This window comes from Phyllostomus discolor, chromosome 4 (assembly GCF_004126475.2).
Source record: "Phyllostomus discolor isolate MPI-MPIP mPhyDis1 chromosome 4, mPhyDis1.pri.v3, whole genome shotgun sequence".
Lineage (NCBI taxonomy): Eukaryota > Metazoa > Chordata > Mammalia > Chiroptera > Phyllostomidae > Phyllostomus > Phyllostomus discolor.
The window spans coordinates 5534264-5554828 of record NC_040906.2 but is presented as its reverse complement, the minus strand read 5'-3'; the positions used below and the strand labels follow the sequence as shown (position 1 = coordinate 5554828).

General features: G+C 53.8%; 1 protein-coding gene across 1 annotated transcript; it reads right to left on the bottom strand.

Moving 5' to 3' along the window:
* Nucleotides 1-1897: 1897 nt before the first annotated feature.
* On the bottom strand, nt 1898-15922 carry GPR55 (G protein-coupled receptor 55). The gene is made up of 2 exons (XM_028509036.2): nt 15602-15922; nt 1898-3406 (listed from the first exon to the last, which is right to left on the bottom strand). The coding sequence occupies exon 2, from the start codon at nt 3396-3398 to the stop codon at nt 2382-2384; it is 1017 nt and encodes a 338-aa protein (XP_028364837.1). The 5' UTR covers nt 3399-3406; nt 15602-15922; the 3' UTR covers nt 1898-2381.
* Nucleotides 15923-20565: the final 4643 nt, after the last annotated feature.

Genomic DNA, 20565 nt, shown 5'->3' with positions numbered 1-20565 from the left:
AAGGAGACATAGGAGGTGGGGTGGTCCTCAATTCCACCCGGCCCTGGGCTCTGAGCCCAGCCCAGCCACACGTGCCCTGCTGGGTACCGCAGCCCGGCTTCCTCAGAGTAGCACGGGTGTGCCTCCGTCCAGGACGGCCACGGATGGTGCGGCCTCCAGCCGGGAGGGCAGTGCCCAGGCCTTGGGGAAACTTGTAGCTCTCTAGAGCCCCGGGCTCTGGCTGCTGGCCCCCGGACGTCCGGTTTAAGGGGCAGGAGCCTCTGGTCCTGGGCAGGAGCAGTCCTGTCCCCCTGTGGACACCCTGGCACTGATGCTTCCTTCCTCACCCCTCCCTCCTGCCCCACGGAGCGCCCCCCACCACTGAGTCAGCTGCAGGGGGGCAGCGGAAGGGCTCCCGCCCTTCCAGGCTCTCAGTGAAGTCGGGGAGTCTCAGGCGGGAAGCGGCTGGGCCCTCTGCCCCTCCTGCCCGCCCCACCTCCTCACAGAACTCCATGTCCGTCATGGTCATCGAGGCTTGGGCAGTCAGCCGGCCTCCCCTCTTCCTCCTGTCAGGGTTTTCTCTAAACTGCCCCTTCCTCCTCCCATACGGCCACCCCTCCCTCCCGCCCCCCAGGTAGGAGGTTGTTGCTCTTCTTCTTGCAAAGGGAAAACCTTCCCTTTGTCTCTCTTTGTCACTTCTCATCTCACGCCATCCTGCAAAACCACCCCGCCGCCGTTTCATGAATCCTTGTCATCGTGTCTCTCTCTCTGGAGCCACTGAGTCACCGAAGGCTCCCAGCTGTCACTGCGGCTCCTTCTGATCGCCACAGGAGCCCCAGCCAAGCCGAGACTCAGTGGTTTCCAGCTTCTAGCTAGAAACTGCCAAGAGCCTGGTGCCCGCAAGGTGGGTCCTCCATTCCTGGCTGGCTCGATTTCTCCCCCTCCCCGGCCACTGGAGAGGACAGCTCCGCGGACAGCGCCACTGTGGCCAGCTGCCCAGCCAGGACTCAGGCGGGCAAGATGAACACGTGTTCCTTCTTCTCCTCTGGCCGAACCAAATCCAGCCTGATTTGGTTTCTCATCGTTCTCAAGGAAACTAAGTCTAATGGGCCTGTTCAAGAGAGCAAGCTGGTTGGGTCTGGGGAGGTCCTTTCCCCCAGGCTTGTCACCTGCCTCTCCTCCCCCAGGCCAGTGCCAAAGCTCCAGGCAGTGGACCGCCCCGTGGCAATGGGGCAGGAGCTGCCCTTGGCCTGTGTCCTTCCCTCCCCAGTATGTTCTATACCCTCCTGGCTCTCAGGTGTCACCAACAGCTACCCACTCTGTCCCCACCGCGTCCACAAAGTATCTGCAGCTTCACCACACCAGCCCCCTTCTCCCTTCCGCAACCTTCTCATGGGTCTCCCCAGCCTTTCTAAAGCCTGTAAGAAACTTGGGGTTCTCTGTGTGTATTTGCTCCACCATGATCACCCCCACCCCCACCACTTGCTGTCGCCTCTGCAAGGTCGTTGGCCAACAGAGCCCCAGAAGGGACTGGAAAATGCAAGTCTGCTCCGCCCCACAAACTAAAAAGGAGCTTGATGCATCCCTACTGTTATGGGGTTGGTGATGCGGGCTGGGAAAGAATTCACAAGGAGAAGAAAGCACAGAGAAGAAAGCCTGTTTTCACTCTCCAAGAAAGGAGAGGGGAGTGGAGTGGAGGGATGCACCACCGTTGAGGAGGCGCAGGGGTGGGGGGCTCTGAGCTCGGACTAGATTATAATTAGATTACAAAGGGTGGGGGTGCTGCTGTGTGGCCCATGGGCTGCTGGTCGGAGCAGGAGGCTGCTGTTTGTTCCAGTGTTATCTTCTGCCCGTGGCTGCAGGGAGAGGTTAGTCACGCTCTGTTCTTGCTTTCCAGTCGTTTCTAGTCCCGGGACGCACTCAGAAGAGTAAACCGGCAGCCCTGTCTAACAAGGTCACAGGCCTGCTCAGCAAATGGTGCCACCATAGCCAATGGCTCTGGCTTCACCCTTTCGCCTCCCACTGCGTCTCAGCCCAGGGCCCCTGCCACCGTGACCGACCTTGATTCTCTCTCTCAACTCCTCTCTCTCTTCCTTTCCAGAAACTTCCAGCCTAGCAGGAGATAGAGGAGAGGTGGCCTTGTTCAGATGGTCTCCTTTTCTTTCTCATTTTTCTGCCTCATACTTTTTGGACTCAGCGGTCAAGAATTCACTTGGTTCTCAGGTTCATCAGAAATCTCCAAACACCAAGTGATTTATGTTGCGCTGTCTGGGTGTGCGGGGAGGTCTCTGGGGGCACAACGAGCGGACACAGCGTTCACTGAGCGTGTAAAGGGAAAGCACACCAGTCATGCACCACGCATCCTCCCACCCCAGCAAGGTCCTGGAAAAGGGTGTCTGCCACTAGGGTCCAAGGCTGCAGTTTCCTTTCTCTGCGGACAGCTTTCTGTCCCCAGCCACAGTAGTCCTGGCCTGCAAGAGGTCCAGCTCCAGCTGGTCTTTGGAGTTCTGCCGGGACCTGATGCCCATGTGGAATTCTTGGATGGTAAAGTAATAGCAGAAAAAGTCCAGGCAGCAGTTGACGTTGGAGAGACACATGGACAACTTCACGAAGAAGGTGATGCTCCGCCGAACTCTGCACTCCAGAATAAACTCATTTCTTACCAGGAACTGCAAGAAGAAACCTATGTGTACTGGGAGAAAGGAGACCACGAAAACAGCCAGACTGGATGCGATAGTCCAGATGCAGGCCTTCTTCTTCCGGTTCAGGTCCGGGTTGGTGTCCTGACGGCTGACCAGAATGTGAATGTTCTTGTAGGAGCAGAAGCCCATGACGCCCAGGGGAAGAAGGAAGCCAAACACCTCGACGGGGAAGACAATGTGGGCGCTCCAGACCTTACTGGACATATTGTTGAAGCACGTGTACCTTCCTTCTTCCCAGCTGAAGTTGTAGAAGGGGATGCTCCCGGCCCACACCAGGACCCAGATGGCGCAGCAGATCCCGAAGATCTTCCTGGGCGACCGGCAGTGGCTGGCCAGGAACGGGTACTGGATGGCCAAGTACCTATCCAGGCTGATGAAGCAGACTGTTAAGATGCCGCCGTACATGCTGATGAAGTGGAGGCCCTCCACCAAGCTGCACAGGGATGGAAAGGGGGGCGGCACATAGAACAGGACAATCTTGAACAGGAGGGAGAGCACCATCAGCAGGTCAAAGGCCGCCAGGTTGATCATGTAGGTGCAAGTGGCAACATGTTCCAGCACCCTCTTCTTCAGGAGAGCGCAGAAGCCCCGGATGGCCAGCAGATTGAGGACGAGGCCCAGGAAGAAGGTGGGGACGTGGACCACCACCTGCACGATTTGCATCACCCGGTCCACATCCTCAGAGGAGCAGCTCCCATTTTTGGCGGACTGGCTCATGTTCTTCCCTGAAACATCAACAACGGTTAGATGAAGTTCCTCTCACTCTCTGCAAGGGACGAGCTCCATCGACTCTGTCAAGGATAATAAACGTTTCCCTTGCATCACACAGCAATTCATGCCCATCGCATAACAATGACAGCCAAACCAACGTGCCTCTAATTCTGCTGCTGAGATATAACTATTGTTCCTCCTTCATGTGTGTCCTTCCAGACCCTTTTCTCACACACACACAATATGCATATGTGTGTGTGTGTGTGTGTGCCTTTCTCTTTTATGAAAATGAAACTGTGCATGAACATCTGTCTCTTTTTTCCATCAGAGCTCCTTCCGTTGAAAGTAGGAACAATGACACAAACCCTGACCCAAACTGGTTTAAGCAGAGAGAGAATTCAACATAACTGAAGACGTGGAAACTAAGGCAGGGCTGACCGGAGCTCTCTTTCTCTCGGCTCTGCTCTGCCCACATTCCCGAAGGTTCGACAGAGTCGACCCTGCCTGGCGGGCTGGTTCTTTGGTTCCAGGATGGACAATCTGACTCACCCAGAGGCAATGAAAAGCAGTGAATTTCTCACGTGGGTTTCTAGGAAGGAGGATGGGGCTCTTCCTGCGACTCAAAATTGGGAAGATATAAGGGGTGCAGATGTCGTAACCTCTTGCTACCCCAAGGAGAAAGCCAGAAAGAAAAGGGAGAAATATGGAAGGAGGGACCTTCCCAGAGGGAATGAAGTAAGGGCTTGAGTCTCCACGGGGCACAGAAAGGCCGCTAGACAGGTGGGGAAACTGGAATTGGTCCCGGGGACAGGAGCACCAGGCTGTGTGCGGGGCACGCTGCACTGCGGTGCTGAGTGCCGGCAGACAGTGAGGCAGGGTCCCAAGTTAGAGCTTCTGATCAGGCCAAAGACCAGGGTTCTAGGCAAGCCCTGGCCAGGTCGTCCTTAAAAGTGTGGCCAGTTTGGGGATGCCATCGTCAAGCTTTCTGCCGAGGTGGATAGCGATCCTAGTTTGGGCGGCTGTGACGGAACACCACAGGATGGGAGGCTTAGAAACAACAGAAACTTCTTTCTCAGAGCCCTGGGGGCTGGAAGTTCGAGACCAGGGTGCCAGCACGGTCCGGTGGGGGCCCTCTTCCAGGGTACGGACTGCCCACCTCTCGCCGTGTCCCCCCACGGCAGGAAGGGTGAGCGAGAGCTCTGTGCTCTCACAGAAGGGCACTGATCTCATCCATGAGGGCTCCCCCTTGATTAGCCCTGATTGCCTCCCCAAATTCCCACCACCTAACGCCCTCACACGGGGGATTGAGAACGCCAGGCCAACTACGGGGAGCCCCTAAGCACAGGATGCCCATCGGAGGGGTCCCAGGTTGAGCAAAGCTCACCCAGGACAGGCACCTCCTCAGGCTCAGGCACTGGCTGGAAGCAGCCGGGGAAGAGCCAGGCCTCAGCGTCTGCTTCACTGTGGTGCGGGGCAGAGCTGGGCTTGGAGCAGCTGCCTGGCAGCCACCACAGAGGCCGTCCCCACGGTTCTATCAGTGTCGGAATCTGGTTAGTGTGGTGCAGGCTGCAAGGGCACTGTGCCCAGCGACGGCCCCGCGCAGGACCATCTTCTGCAGTGCGTTATCTTTTCTGCAGCAGGGTCCGTGGGGCCCTTGGCCTCAGAGGAGGATTTGACTGGACCCTGGTCCCAGCCTCATGCCAATGAGGAAATAGAATTGAATGCGGAAAGGTCACATGGGTCAAGCAAATCAGGTCTGAACTGACCCAAGGGCCCAAGATGACCTTGGTCAGTCAGCAGCAGCTCAGGGCCTGAGAGGCGGGGCTGAATTCAACCACAGAGGAGATAAGAACTTGGATAAGAGGAAGTACGCTTCGTGCAACATAGTGGAAAGACGGCCACTCCCAGGGGTTTCGTTTGCATCTTTAAATGTCATTAACAGAGAACCTGTGTGTTATTCACACGCATCCGCGAATAACAAACCCAGCTCCTTGGAAACCTCTCTGAAAAACAACCATGAGCACCAGGAAACATTAGAGGGAGGAGCATTTAAACACAGAATATCAAGCCCGGTCGGGTGTGGAGATCACAGAAAGCCACCCTCAGGGTCATGTGGCTCCCACGAACGCGTTGCCTCCAGGAGGCCACACGATGTAGACCTCCCAGAAGTGAGGACAATGGAGGATGAAAACATCACAGTGGAAAAGCTTGGTGCTGAGCATCAAAAGCAGGAGACCATGGAAAGGGACTTTCGTGATAACGAATATAGTTTGAAGTGAAAATTAAAAGAAAAAAAAAACAGGGAAAGAAATCATCTGTGTCCTTTGAAAAAGGTACGACGTTATCCCTTAGAGAGATTAATGATGAAGAAGTGTGTCCTTGGGTAACAGGGGGCGGAAATGGTGCGGACTAAGGGGACAGGGGCAAGGCCGATATCCCGTAAAAGGAAATGAAAAGTTATTGTTCTGTTTTTTTGAACTTTGATAATGATAAAAAAGTACAAGATTTTTTTCTAACCTTGAATTAACTACTGACTGTTGAAAACAGTGATTTTGAGATAAACCAGATAAAGAGAAACGAGCAAACAAATCAGCCTACCAAGCAAAGGAGTAAATAGAATGAAAACAGAAACCAAGCACAGAAATTACAACAAAAAAATAAGAAAAATTCAAACTTTCCTTTATTAACTAATGTTTGCAGCTCGGTTATGAAATAACATTCAATTCTTTGTTGCTTGTGAAGAGCACGCTTATTCACAGCAGTGTAAGGGAGTGCAGCTAGGGGGTTCCCCAAAGAAGGATTTGTAATGGGGTCCAGAGCTCAGGGTGTCCAAGAAATATTAAAAATACAGGATGTCCTCACCCCCACAAGTCTGAACTAGGGGATGGGACACATGGAGCAAGGCCATTGAGAGTTGTTTTGAATAGCAATGGTTTTGCAAATAACCTCTAGAATGGTGATTTAACGTATTTATAACCTTTAACTGGTTTCATGGATATGTTAAACAGCTGTGGCCATGCTTTGAGTCAGGGGGATGGGAGTGACTTCAACCCAGGATGTAACTGGGAGGCAATGCCCCCTGGTTACAGAGCCTGCGTGAGAGCTTGGAGATGATTGGTTCCATGCCATGAGGGCCACGCCTGCCCGGACTTACTATGGCAGCCCAGAAAAGCTAGAAAAATACAGGAATGCTGGCAGGTGTAGCCAATTGTGGGAGGAGTTGGAATTGAGGCTGCAGAGGAAGACTGGAGCTGGGATTTAAACCCAGGCACAGCAGCCAGGGCAAGGGGAACCAGTCAGCTTTGGGTCTCCCTTTGCCACGTAGCTTAGGAAGCCAGAAAGCAAGATGTAGCAGCGATGCAGAGCTCTCTCTTAGCAGTTTGGAAGAATGCAGGAGAGAAGCTATGATAGGGAAAGGGGTGAAAGGACTCTTGCTGGTGGGCCATGAGAAGGTGCAACGTGGTTTTGGATTAAGAACTGGAGATCCCGCTGACACAGCTGATGGTGCTGGGAACTGAGGGGGGCCTACCAGCCCAGCACGGATTACTGGGAAGAACTGGGGGCTACCTGAGCCACGGACTTCTGTTTCTTTTCCTGAGATATGGTTCCCCAGACTGGGCAAAGGGGGGAAGGAAGGACTGTGTGTGTTTGTGGGTGTTTTAAGGGACTTGGGGGTTTAATGAAGACATTGAGTCATTACTCTTAAGTCTGTGTAACTTTTGAAAAAGTAATTTTTTCTTTTCACCTATCTCTGACATCAGGAGCTATAATTCCCTGGCAGCAGGCAAGATGAACCTAGTATAGGGGGACCCAAAGAGAAGGGGGGGTCCATTTGGTAACATTGTGTGGCCCCTTCTCTGGTGGCCAATCAAGGAACAGCATGGGAGACCACATGTGCACTAAAAGCCCGCCAAAACTAGCCAGGAAGGATCCGCCCTGTAAGAATAGAATCCCTCCAGCCTGTGAGGTCAGTCTCTGCTTGGAGTTGGCCTGCTCCCATGTTTTCTGCTATAAACTCTGGGTGTTCGGTTCAATTCTTCATTCCAATCACCAAGAACCTGGTTACCTGTGCCCACCTGTGACAGACAGCAAGAGCCACTTGATGATACAGCCAACACACAGAAACAAACAAAGAGTGGTCGTGTTTGTACCCAGCATTGGAGAATTTAAGAATAAAGCTATGCCCTGACCAGTGTGGCTCAATGGGTTGGATGTCATCCTGCAAAAAAAAAAATGGTCACCAGTTCAATTCCTGGTTAGAGCACATGCCTGGGTTGTGGGTTCGTCTGCATTGGAGAGGCAACTGATTGCTGTTTCTCTCCCTCTCTTTCTCCCTCCCTTCCCCTCTCTCTAAAAATAAATAAAATCTTTAAAAAATTTTTTTTAAAGAATAAAGGCATACATCAGGATTAAGAAGGTAGTTTTATGTTAAAAGAAAAACTGAAGACAAACATTGCGATTGTATGCAGTGAGTGACATTGTATGGAAGTACCTCAAGTAAAATAGCATCCCAAGAGACACTGGCAATGGCACGATGTAGTGGCAGACTTCAGTAGAGTGTCGATCTGAACACATGAAGTAGGCAAAATACAAATTAGGATATAGAATTATAGAAGTAATACAGGATCCGGCAGAAGTAACGTCATTGAGTGTGGCCGGTAGGGGACGTGAATGTCTCGCACACGATGGACAGCAATTTGAACGTTTCACCTAAGATGTCGTGTGGTGTGCTAGAGTGTGACATTGTTATGTTACCAAATCACATGCTTATGATTTTGTAATAAAAGATGTTTATTTCATAAAAAGGGGCCATTATTTGTGCCTGACCCTGTATAATGAATATAATTGAATTCATAGCTCTTGGATTTGTTATTTTTTTAAAGATTTTTATTTATTTTTAGAGAGAGGGGAGGGAAGGGAGAAAGAGAGAAACATCGATGTGTGAGAGATACGGTGATTGGTTGCCTTTCGCATGCCCCCAACTCGGGAGCAGGCCCACAACCCAGGGCTGTGCCCTGACTGGGGAATCGAACTGACAGCCTTTTGGTTCACAGGCCGGCACTCAGTCCACTGAGCTGTGCCAGCCAGAGCTGGATTGGGTTTTAAACCAACAGGTAATCCACTTTTTCTCAAATATTCAATAAACAGCTGTCAAAATAATTATCTGCCTAGCAAGAATAAAACCTCCCATTAAAAAAAGAAAAAGGAGACATTACATTGGCTACCTTCTCTGACCACAGTACACAGACACTTAGGAAATTAAAAAATAGAAGTGGCTCCTACAAATAGGTCAGGTCAGAAGCACAAGACAAAATGTGTGGCCCATGATCGGGAAGGACAAGAGCTTTCTGGCTGGGTTGTTTAACAAGCAATTCCACAGGATGCAGCCAAAACCATTCCGAGAGAAAGCCAGCCCTAGCAGCCTCCTTTTCTCTTTGTGGGAAATATTTTAATGACCATGAGCCGTTCACTGTTACAGACGCAGAGCCTTCATATTTCTTCTTTCCTCTGTAAAAACAGACACTTAGAGCTCTCTGTCTCAGTGAGACAGAGCACCGTGGTGTGAAAGGACCAACTGCACCCGCTGCCTCGGCATCCGCCTGTGAGCGCTCCTGGTCTCACAGGTCAGCAGAGCACATCCAGCCTCACATTCTCATACAGCAAACGCTGCTCTGCCGCTCAGCAACACTTCGCACCCAGCACACAAGCCACACCACCCCTGCAAAAGCTTCGTCTTTTTTTTTTTTTTTTTTTACAAAAGGAAACTAAATAAATGGAGTAAGCACTCAATGTGAACATTAAGGAAAAAAACCAAAAAAGTCTTAGAGAAATCAGAGAAAAAAATTACGAAGAGTACAGCAGAAATAAATGAATGAAGGAAGAGGAAGATATACCAGAGTGAATAAATTTGAGAGCTGCTCCCCGGAGAGAGGGGAATAAATGAAACAAAGCCTGTATCTCCAACAACCATGATCAAGAAAAAAGACTCAGCCCTGGCTGGCGTAGCTCAGTGGATGGAGTGTGGGCTATGAACCAAAGTGTCTCAGGTTCGATTCCCAGCCAGGGCCCATGCCTGGGTTGCAGGCCACGGCCCTCAGCAACTGCACATTGATGTTTCTCTCTCTCTCTCTCTATCTCCCTCCCTTCCCTCTCTAAAAATAAATAAAGTCTTTTTTTAAATAAAAAATAAATAAATAAATGAGAAGACAGTACCTTAAAAAAAAAAAAAAGAAAAAGAAAAAAGACTCGAAGGACCATAACTAGAAATAAGAAAGAAAGCATTAAACTTAGATGGAGAGAAGAGACAAAATAGGAAGAAACGGCCTCATCCCTTGTGTGTGAATCCATTTAGAAACCTTCCCGCAGCCGCTGGCCCGGGGGTGGAACGCAACTCGCCACGGCTGACACGCGAGTTGGCAGAAGTGTGGACCAGCCCCGCGGCAGCAGCAAGAACACTGAGGACGTGATCGCAGAATGAGTCAGCAGGCCCGAGCCTACGCGCAAGTTCAAGAGACAGATAATCCCCAGGCTCTAGGAATAATCTCAGAACATACGATAACTTTGATGAATTCATGTTATGAAACGAACTTACCCAAATCTCAAGGTTTGACAGACGACGCAGCACGAAAGAGAAGAGCTGTTGCTCGGAGGGCCCAGTCAGATTTCCGGAAGGTGACACCGTTTCAGGGCGAGGCGATGTGTTCCATCGCTGAAGCAGAAACGCTAAGCCCTCTGCTCGTATTGGTGGGTAGTTTTCCCACAAATGGCATTTACACGAAGGACCAGAAGGATGCTTCCTGCACGTGATGAACTTTGTCTTTAATGGTTTCTTAAAAACAGGCCTTCTCGTTGGAACAGCCAAGACACTTGCCGACATCCAGAAGCTCCAAATGTGCCCCAAGACAAGGAACAGAACTAAGAAGGAGAAAAGCACCAAGACAATGCACCGAAATGAGAATAAATAATACAAATGGAAGGCTTGGTCGACAAAGGAGGTTGCAACTATCAGTAAAAACCCACTTAGGTCCTCACGTCCCACTGTTGAGCAAAAGAAAGTCCAGGTTCATGAAGGAAGGGCGTGTCAGAACATCCAGCCACAGGACACGTAACAACGTGTGGAAGTGAGGACCGGGAAAAACTCTGTCCACTCAGTGATGGCAAAGCCGAGGCTCAGAGCACAGACACGAGTGTGGCTGCACGGCGTCAGGAACATTTCTGTTGGAACAATGTGACCTCAAGTAATATGCTGGAAGAAAGAAAATGCTACAAATGTTAGATACGTGATGTTCTTTCTCGAAGAAGAGTATAAATGTGACGCATACTATCAAGACCCACAGCAGATAAACAGGCACCGGACTGTGTGGGTTTCATGACACTGTCACCGGCGTGCTGGGTGCACACATTCGGGGACCTGATCACTTGCTCTGCCAGCCACAGAAATCCTGTGAGTCTCTCCTGCAGTGATTCTGAAAATTTACTTTAAGTAAATTATGCAAAAGCAGGAAACATGGTGTACAGAAGTATAATGTTCACTTGAACATTATTTTTTCTGAGAGCAAAAATTACACACACACACACACACCTGCATGCCAACGAGAGCTTATTTTCACTTTGGTAAATCTACCCAGTGGAAAATGTTTCTGTCATGTTGACGCTATGTTAGGTAAAAATTCCACAATATTACAGAATTACACATTCAGAGAATGATTTCAACTATGATTAATAAAACCCATGCTTAGGAAAAAAAGCCTAGAAAAAAGTTCCCATGCATCAAACACAGGTTGCATTTTAACAGTAAAATTGTGGGTGAATTTTAAACCTTCTCTCTCTCTCTCTCTCTCTCTCTCTCTCTCTCTCTCTCTCTCTCTCTCTCTCTCTCTCTCTCTCTCTCTCGTATTTTAATTGCTTAATTAACATATGAAAACAATGTACATTTTAAAAATTGTATTAAATATTGGAGAAAAGGAAGGGAAAAATAGCTTTTGACTTTCCTGCAAAAGAAGAAAAGTCTTGGTGTATGTCTGAGGCAGGTGCAAGAGGGAGGTTTACACAAAATTTAAAGAAAATTGAGCCCTGGCTGGCGTAACTCAGTGGATTGAACGCAGATTGTGAACCAAAGTGTCGCAGGTTCGATTCCCAGCTAGGGTATATGCCTGGGTTGCAGGCCATAACCCCCAGCAACTGCACATTGATGTTTCTCTCTCTCTCTCTATCTCCCTCCCTTCCCTCTCTAAAAAAAATGAATAAAATCTTTAAGAAAAAAAAAAAGAAAAGAAAATTGAAACTAAGTAGCTCAGCAGATGAGGCAGAATCTTGGCAGGTCACAGATGAACATTTCAAGGTGTGGCACCTGAAGACAAAGCCTGAGTGACAGAGAGACTTGCAAGGGACAGGTCACTGAAAGCAGGTGCCACCTGAGAAACGAGCATGGCGTCAGCACCTGCTCCGTGGCCTGTCCACAGGCCAGCTATTACTCCATAGAGATTATACGTGACGTTGAGAGTAAAGGACAGCGTATAGGAGACACAAAATGCCATGTCAACAATGACGGCTGGGTGAAAGGGAAGGCAAAGTATTTGAGTATAATTTTCGCCACGTTTGGAGAGCTATTCATAGAAGCAATGCAGAAGTACAGCATGTTCTAAATTGGACATTTCCATTATATTACTTGTATTTTAAAGGGACAAAAAGAAGAGAAAATTCATTACAGAAACTGAAAGTGAAAAAAGGAACTGCCTCAGTATAGAAAGCAAAGGAGCACCCCCCTGGAGTTTATACAAATATAACCATTGTAATGTAATTATAACATTCCCTAACAAGTATAATACTTCCGTATAAAAGGGGCATCCATTCTAAAAAGCAAAACCTAATCATCTTTTATTTTTTAAGGATTTTATTTATTTCTAGAGGGGTGGGGAAGGGAAGGAGAAAGAAAGGGAGAGAAACATCAGTGTGTGGTTGCCTCTCACATGCCCCCAACTGGGGACCTGGCCTGCAACCCAGGCCTGTGCCCTGACCTGGAATCAAACCAGCGACCCTCTGGTTCACAGGCCTGCATTCAATCCACTGAGCTCCACCAGCCAAAGCGCAAAACCTAATCATCTTTTGTGGATAAGAAACACAGAAAAAAAAAAAGACGTAGACAGAGGAAAAGGTTAGGATAATCTATGGGTTTTCAGGCACACAGTCACTTGAAAAGAAGGCACTGTAACAATCTAATTTTTTTTCTTTCAGTAAAGGAATCAATAGAGTAACACAGAGACTCCACGAAGGTAAAAGTTATAATAAATCATTAAAACATGAGACACTTGATTTATGTCCCAACGAGCCTAGCAAGGAAGTACCTAATGGGGGCAGGCCAGATATGCAAAGAGAACTTGAAATGGAGATTCCCTTGCAGGGAGGAGGGAATAGCGTGGATCAAGCAGACGGAGAAGTTCAGAGCCCTGAACGGCCCAGTCACAGATGAGGTACGACTGGCAGGTCAGTGAGGACGAAATCGTCAATCAAGGGGATGCCCTCTCTGTGGGAGAGGACGAGGGTCTCCCACCCAATCTATCCCACTCCTCCTGGGCCCCGCCGAGCACTCCAGGGCCATGGCAACTCCACCTTTCTCTTCTCAGACCGTGAAGGAAACAGCTAGTAATACACAGAAGGCATTTTTGTGCGTTCTCCTAAGTAGTCTCTTAAATCATGAGTGACTCAGAGAAAACCAGAAGTGCGTGGCCGACACACGGGACGGGAGCCCCGTGTGCTTCTCTGCAAAACACTGATGCAGTCACAGCTTACGGGAACGCGGGGATTCCTGGGCGTTCTTGTAAACAGGGGAGATGGGGGGAGGGAGGGGAACCCTGGCCACAATTAGAGAACCCAGAAGAGGCCCTGCTCTGATCCCCCAGCCCGGCCCCGGAGGCTGGCTGGCTGGCTGCGGGGCTGCACAGGGAAGGGCTAGGGAGCCACAGCACAGGAGAGGGGACCTGAGCTGCTCCAAACCCCAGGGGAACGGACATATTAGCATTCTCCAGCGCTCAAGACGCGCTCCTCTGCCTGACCCTGCGGACCATGACAGGAATGGGGCCCCGGTGCCCTGAGGAGCAGGCCAGGGCGAAGAGGACAAAACATTCCGGGCATGAAAAGGGACCGGGTTGGGCATCTGGAGGCCTGGGCTCTGCTCCTGGCTCTCTCTGGCAGTGGGGCCTGCATCCAGGCTCTTTCATCCGAGTGGCTCTATTCAGCCCTGGGGCCCAGAGCCTGTGGCCTCACGGAGCTGGCTCTCTTCCTGCCAGCTCAGCCCTCTCTGGGCCGTGATTCCAGCAGCTGCCTGTGCCCCGTGGTGCACCCAGCCCCTTGTCCATGCCTTCAAGGACCCAGCATCCCAGGTGGGGCAGACCTGGCCCGTGTCTGCACAGCTGGAGCACCTAACCCCGCCGTGTGTGACTCAGACCAAGCCAGTTCCTTGCATCGGCAGACTGGACTCTCCAGAAAACACCAGCTAGAGGAAGAATGCAACCTTAGGAGGTTCGCAGACTAAGAAGGTGCCCTGGTCTTGCGTGGCCAAAGCCCTCATCCACATGGAACACCGGAGATGGGAGGGCCAGGCCTGCCCAAGTGGAGCTGGGGCAGCCGGAGGGGTGCCCTTTAAGGTGGAATGCTCCCCAGCACCGGCGTCCTCCCATCCAGGTCCCTCGCCTGCAACCCCAGGCTCCCCCGGGGGTGCAGTGTTGAATGCCACAGTCGGAATATCAAGATGGACTTGGATGCAGTTATCCACCAAGAATACCATGAATAAGTTCACCAGGCTACGCCTGACTGAGCGAGGCCTCTGGGGACACTATGCAAGGTCCGGTGCTAAGTGATTTGCAGGGAAAGCTGGTTACATTCCCGGGGCCATTGTTATGATTGCACCCATTTTACAGATGGGTTCAGGGAAGCTAAGGACTGCATTCAAGGTCGAACAGGCAGCGAGGGCCTTGCTGGAACTCACATTCTGAGTCACTTCGCCCCAGCCCCAGCCCGGCACCAGCCCGGCACCCGGCATCACCGGCACACCCAGGAGCTGCTTGTGTTCTTGTTTGCGTCTGGCCCCACCTCCCCGCTCCCCCTCTCCTGCAGAATCCCCCCCTCCCCTCCTAAGAACCCCGGCCCTCCACCCAAAGGTCCACTTCCCTGGTCCGCCTGCGTCATGTGACACAATTTCCATGCTGTGACGGAGGTGGGGCCACGAAAGTCATCTGTGTGCTGTGGTGAGTATCCTAGCCACCCCCGGACGAGGGCCACATCCCCGTGCCTCGCCCAGAAGCAGGCCCCGGGGAAGGGCTCCCTCACTGGTAGGGCTCTGGTCCCAGGCAGCGAGAGACACAGGGACAGGTCAGAGTCGGCGCAATGGGTCAGAGCCGGAGGTGCTCTGGGCAGCACGCCACACCCCTGGGCCCCGGGCGGCACAGAGCGTCACCCAGGCCGGGCCGGCGGGCGTGTCCCGACCCCCATTCTCCCCCTCCCTCTCAAGAAGGACCCCAGAGCCCTCACGGTTCCCGGCGCCCTGGATCTCCCCTCCCAGCCCCTCCAAGAGATGCCTGGGCGGGGTCTGAGGACAGTCCAGTCCTCAGGAAGTGTAGAAAGCAAGGTTTCCCAGGGGACGCGGGCTCTTCTCACTCACTGCTCTCGAGAGCCCCATGGGGAAGGAACTACTGTTGTTCCCCTTTCCCAGAGAGGCATACTGAGGCGGGGATGTGACGCCTCTGGCAAGCACCGTGCTCAGAGGCTGCAGGGGGGGCTCCTGCCAATGTGTGAGCTCGGGCTGTGGGTGATTTCCCAGGCAGACTCTGGGGAGCAGGCCGGGCGGGTGTGGCACGCAAGGCTGGGCTCCCCGGGAAGGCTCCTGAGCTGCCCACAGGGAGGCTCCCCCACCCCCCAGCCTAATGCTGCGATCCTGAGTCAAATCAGGAGGAAGTTGAGGGTTCGTAGAAATGTCACTGATAACCAGGGACAAGCCAGCCCTCCGCCTCCAGCTGCTGCTGTCACAGAGACGGCCAGGGCCCCCCCCCTCCCGCGCCACCTGACACTGTCCCCCCGGAGTCAGGGCAGGTGTGAACAGAGCCCAGGCTGTGGAGCCCTGGCTGACCCGGGGAGAGTCACCTGCTGTCCCTGAGAGCGAGGTCAGTCCGTGGCGCTGTGCCTCAGTTTGTCCAAGCGGCCCCGGGGACGGTTACCTGTTGTTGGTCCTGTCAGCTGAGCGAGCCGTGAGATGTCATTCCTCCTCCAGCTCAGTGACCAACCTGCTCTGGGGAGTCACTTCCCCTCTAGGGTTTGGCTTCCTCATCAGTGAAATGAGGGGTGGGACCAGATGCCTTTCGAGTGGCCTCAACGTCATCCTTGTCTGGCTGAGGGCTCCTTCTCTCGGGCCTGGAGGGTGGGCGTGTCTGGGGGCCCCTGCAACGGAACGGAACTGCAACGGGCACGGGGAGCGTGTTTCCAGGAAGACGGTCTACCCTTTGCACCTTCTCAGGGGTCTGCACGCTCTCCCTGCTTCCAAAACACCAGCACGAACCACTCACGGCATGAGCAGGGGGGCACGAGAAGCCTCTGACAAAAAAAAAGGAGGCCTCTCTCTCGCACACCAGTCTACTAAGCCGGGCATCAGTCGGGGCAGCCAGCACCTGAAAAAGGCCCCTGTGACTTTCAGGGCTTCTGAGGTTTAGAACCACCTCTCAGTCCTGGCCAAGGGGCCCAGTCAGCTGGAGCGTTGTCCCAGACACCAAAAGGTGGTGGGTTCGATTCCTGGTCGCGGGGTGTGTATGCGAAGGCAACCGAACGATGTTTCTCTATCTCTCTCTCCCTTCCTCTCTCTCTCTCTAAATCAGTAAACATATCCTCGGGTAAGAAAAAAAAATTTTTTTTAATAAAAAAACTGCCACCCACAGAAAGAGGGGTAGGACTGGGCACCTTCATATTGAGAGCTTGGGGGATGGGGACCCCTCAGCCCTTCTGCACAGGCATCTGCAAGGATGGTCAGCAGGGGTCCCCGCCCTGCTGGGCCCCACAGGGCTCCCTGGCCCGGGCTGCTGTGCCAGACCTCTGCAGTGATTCGAGGCGGCCTTGGACTGCAGCGCTCCTGAGGGCCCTGCAAGCGGAGACCTCTGTGGGGGCATCCCAGCCCCGGAGATGGGACCTGAGATGCCCCCACGGGCCCCGCCTGGGTGCCTCTCAGCAGAGAGCTCTGGCAGACTCCAGCCCTCCAGGGAAGTCTGGGCCTAAACGCAGCCCAGCAGATGCAGCCCCACGCCCAGAAGGGACCAGCCGATCCGGTGAGACGCCCGAGGCTCAGGCTATTTCTACAGGGTGACATGTCTGGGACTTTCAGGTGTCTGCAGAGGTAGACCCTCCCTGAGGTGGGGCTGCGGGGGGCTCACCCCAGCCCATGGGGCATCTCCGTATAAACAGCAGCCTGTGTGTGTGACTTCAGGGAAGTCAGCTGGCCCTCCAGAGTGCAGGGTCCCCATCGTCCATCCGGTGGAGAGGGTGTCGGAACAGGACAGTCCTTTAGGCTCTCACCACCTCTGACTCTCATCACATCCACGTTATGTGGAGGGGAGAGCCAAGGTCGCTCCCTGCCCCGGGCCTCAGAGCCCCAAGCTGGCGTGGGCTCAGAGAGGGCTCTGGGCCGTGCTTCCCCAAGACAGCAGCTCCCACCCCCCACACTCAGTCTAGGCCGAGGTGAGGCGGCCAGGCCTGGGCAGCCTTGGGCCCGAGGCCGCTGCCGGAGGCCAGGGACCTGCCAGAAAGCGGCAGGGCGGAGACACGCCCCTTCCAGGGCCGGAGCCTGGCGAGCCCAGCGAGGCGCTGGGGCCAGAGGAACCAGAGGGCCCACAGAGCCCTTCGCCTCTCAGCCCCTGCGCAGAGGGGGGCCTGCCCACCCTCTCTGCCGGCTCTCTTCTGTTTTAAAAAATGAATATTGCTGGTGTCACTGGAGTTGCTTTTTATTTAAACGTGTAGTGCACGCACACACCTCAAACGGCAACGCAGACACTACAGTAAGACGCCCCTGCCCCAGCGCTGCCTCCAGGTCCAGTGTCCGCCCCTCAGGCTGCCCCGGGGCATGGCCTCCCCACCCAGGGCTGCTGCACCAGCACCCACGCTCCTGCGTCCTAGCCTCTCCCTCTCCCAACACAAACGTTCAAGTCCTACGTGGGCCGTTGTGCACACAGGTCATCGCCTACCTCCCTCTCTTGACGGGCTTTGCTCAAGGCCCTCATCAGGGGAGCCATGTGCAGTCAGAGAGACTCGGGAGGTAGGGTTTTCCCCCCAGGCATGGCAGGGTGGCAGGTGCAGGGGCAGGGATGTGAAGGGGGCCCCCCAGCGCGCCCCGCCATGAAGGCATGCCCCCAGCCCCGCCCAGGAGAGCTGCTCAGGGAACGGTGCAAAGAGACGGATGAGAGAAAAAGACTAGAGGAGAAGAAAACAGCCGGAGTGCAGGCCCGAGGAGGGAGGAGCTTGGTGTTTGTGGGGGGGACCCTTGGGGTCTGTCTGTGTGGCTGAAGGCCAGGGTATTGGGGGCGTGGCAAGAGGTGAGGCGGGAGGGCCAGATGGCCAGACAGGAGCAGGGCCAGGGGACATCTGCCCTGGACAGGACCATCGCACAGGAAGCCACCCCATAAAAGAGAAACCTCTGACATCGTCTAGTGCCTTTCTTCGGCCTCTACCCAAATCTGGGCCAGCTCGGTGGGATGGGACCGTTCAGGGTCTGGACCCAGGACAGACTCGCTCAAGGAAATGTCAGGGTGAGTGAGGGCAATGGCAGGAACAGAGAGCAATCAGGGCACGAAGGGGTGTTGGGTGTCGCATCTGGGGCAGCCTCAGGAAGTCCCGGGTTTGGTCCTGGGTCCGGCCCTTGGCCCCCATGTGGCTCAGGGCCTGACTCATTCATTCCATCCACAAAAATCTGCTGATCATCCACTCTGCCGCAGGCAGCGGTGGTCAAGACAGACGGTAGTGCCTCCTCAAAAACCCCGTTTCCAGGGCTCGGTGTGGCAACGGGGTCAGAGCCCCAGGGAGGATCGAGTGCTGGCGATGCGAGACCGCAGCCACTACTGACGGGAGCCGCCCCAGAAATAAAGAGGGGGTCCCCACAGAGTGGCAAGGGCAGGAGAAACTGAGGACAGGAAGGCAGGGAGAGGGAGACGGTCCGCCCCCTGCCCACCCTCTGCTCCAAACCTCCAAGCCCCGCCAGAGCTCTGCCCCAAGCTGCACCCGGGCATCCAGACTGCGGACTCCACAGGAGCCAGGTGAGGAGGCCCTTTCCTGAGGTCTGAATGCAGCAGCCCCGGAGAGCTACCCCCATCTGGCCCCTGCCTGCTCTGCAGAGCCCTCAGAGCCTCCTGCAGAGACGGAAATGCCCAGCCTCCCCAAACGTGAGCATGTGGGCGGCCCGCAGCATGGAGGAGGCAAAGCGCGGCATCAAGGCAGGGCAGAGTGAAGGGCACCCAGGGTCCGCCGCCCTGCAGAACCCACGCTCTCTCCCACGCACCCCCTCAGGCTCTCACTGGAAGTGTAATAGTGAGGTTAAGGCAGAAAGTTCTGGGGTGGTCATTGTTTCAAGGTCCCTGCCCCTGCAGTTGTCCTGCCTCTGGCTGCCCATGGCCACCGTGGCGCCCGGAGTCCCCTGAGCAGGCAAGAGTCTTTAAGCCAGACACTGAAACCCCGCAGCATGCCGAGGGAGCCCCTCCCCACAAAGGCTGTGAAGACCACAGGTTCTGGGAGAGATGGGCAGCCCCAACTTCCCCTCCGGCTGCACGCAGGGGAGGACTAAGCAGGCTCTGTGATTTATGGGAGTGGGGCCAGCACTTGGAGGGAAGCTGTGACCGTCTTCAGAGCTCTAAGTCACTGGCCCCGTGTAAACACAGCTGGCTTGCCTGGTCCAGCGGCTCCCAGGCCCTGTCAAGGTCTGGCCTCAAGGGGGCGGTGTCCTGGGCTGAAACACCCAGGCACCTCCCTGGCCTTTCCTGGCCCCCTTCCTGCCTGGGTGCCCTGGGAGGCTTCTCCCCTCACCCTCTGCCTGGCTCCTTGACACCTGCCAGAGGTCACAGCTACCAGGAGCACTTGTATATTCCAGGGCATAGAGGGGTGGGGATGTCGTGGACATTTCTGGAATATTGTATGTTTCCTGTTGCATAAAACGGACGATGTCCTTAGTCCCTAGTCCCTGTGTCCATCGGGAGCTTAACATTCTCTCTCACACTTCAGTTATTAACTGTGTCTGTGCTGCTTCTTTGTTCGTCCCTTCCCACCCCTCCTCACGCACACACGGTTTTACCTCTGCTCTGCCGCCTGGCATTTGCTCATCCGGGCATAAGAGAGTGTCCCTTTGTCCCCATGGACGGTCATAGCAGTTTAATGGTGAGCGTGTCTCCACCCTTCCACAGCCAGAGCAAGTGTGGCGTTCCTTTTCTTCCTGGAATTAACTTTGGATTAATTTCGATATGTATGCACTTATACGTATCTTGGGTTGGAGGATTAAAAAGCTTCTCCAATACCGAGGGCCTGGCGGACCAGGGTTCGGAGAGGTCCCAGGTCCACTCACTGCCGCTCCTCTCTAAGGGGGAGGACAGTGCACAAACCCTTTGTCCCCAGAGCCTCTGGCCCCCTGACGTGGAGTCCCCCAGCTCTGCTCCCGACCCTCATCAAGTCTCGCCAACCAAACTCCACTCCTGGCTCAGGCTCCGCCCCTGGACAGCCCAGCTCTCCAGGGAAACTTCATTAATGGCAGCGACCACACCCTCCCGTTCACAGTGCCAGTCCTATGCTCCATCCATGGTCTATACACCTTGCAACTAAAATCAACTCATTCTCCAAACAACCTATGAGGCATACGCTGTCGTGAACCTCATTTACAAATGAGGAAACTGAGTCGTGAGCCCACGTGCATGCCAGGGTGTGCAGAGCGCAGCTGGGGCCGCGCCTGCTGATGGCTCCGCGGGTCCAGGTTTGCACCTGCCGGGCCTGGCACCGAACACCCCCTGCATCACCTGTGAGTGCCTCCATCGTACAGGTGTGGGAACGGAGAGGCTGAGAGGTTCAGCAGCTCGCCCAAGGCCACCCAGCTGCTGAGAAGCTGAGAAGCGATGCGGACCATGCCGCCTGACTCCCAAGGCCTCAGCTGTGACTGCTCCCCCAGCCT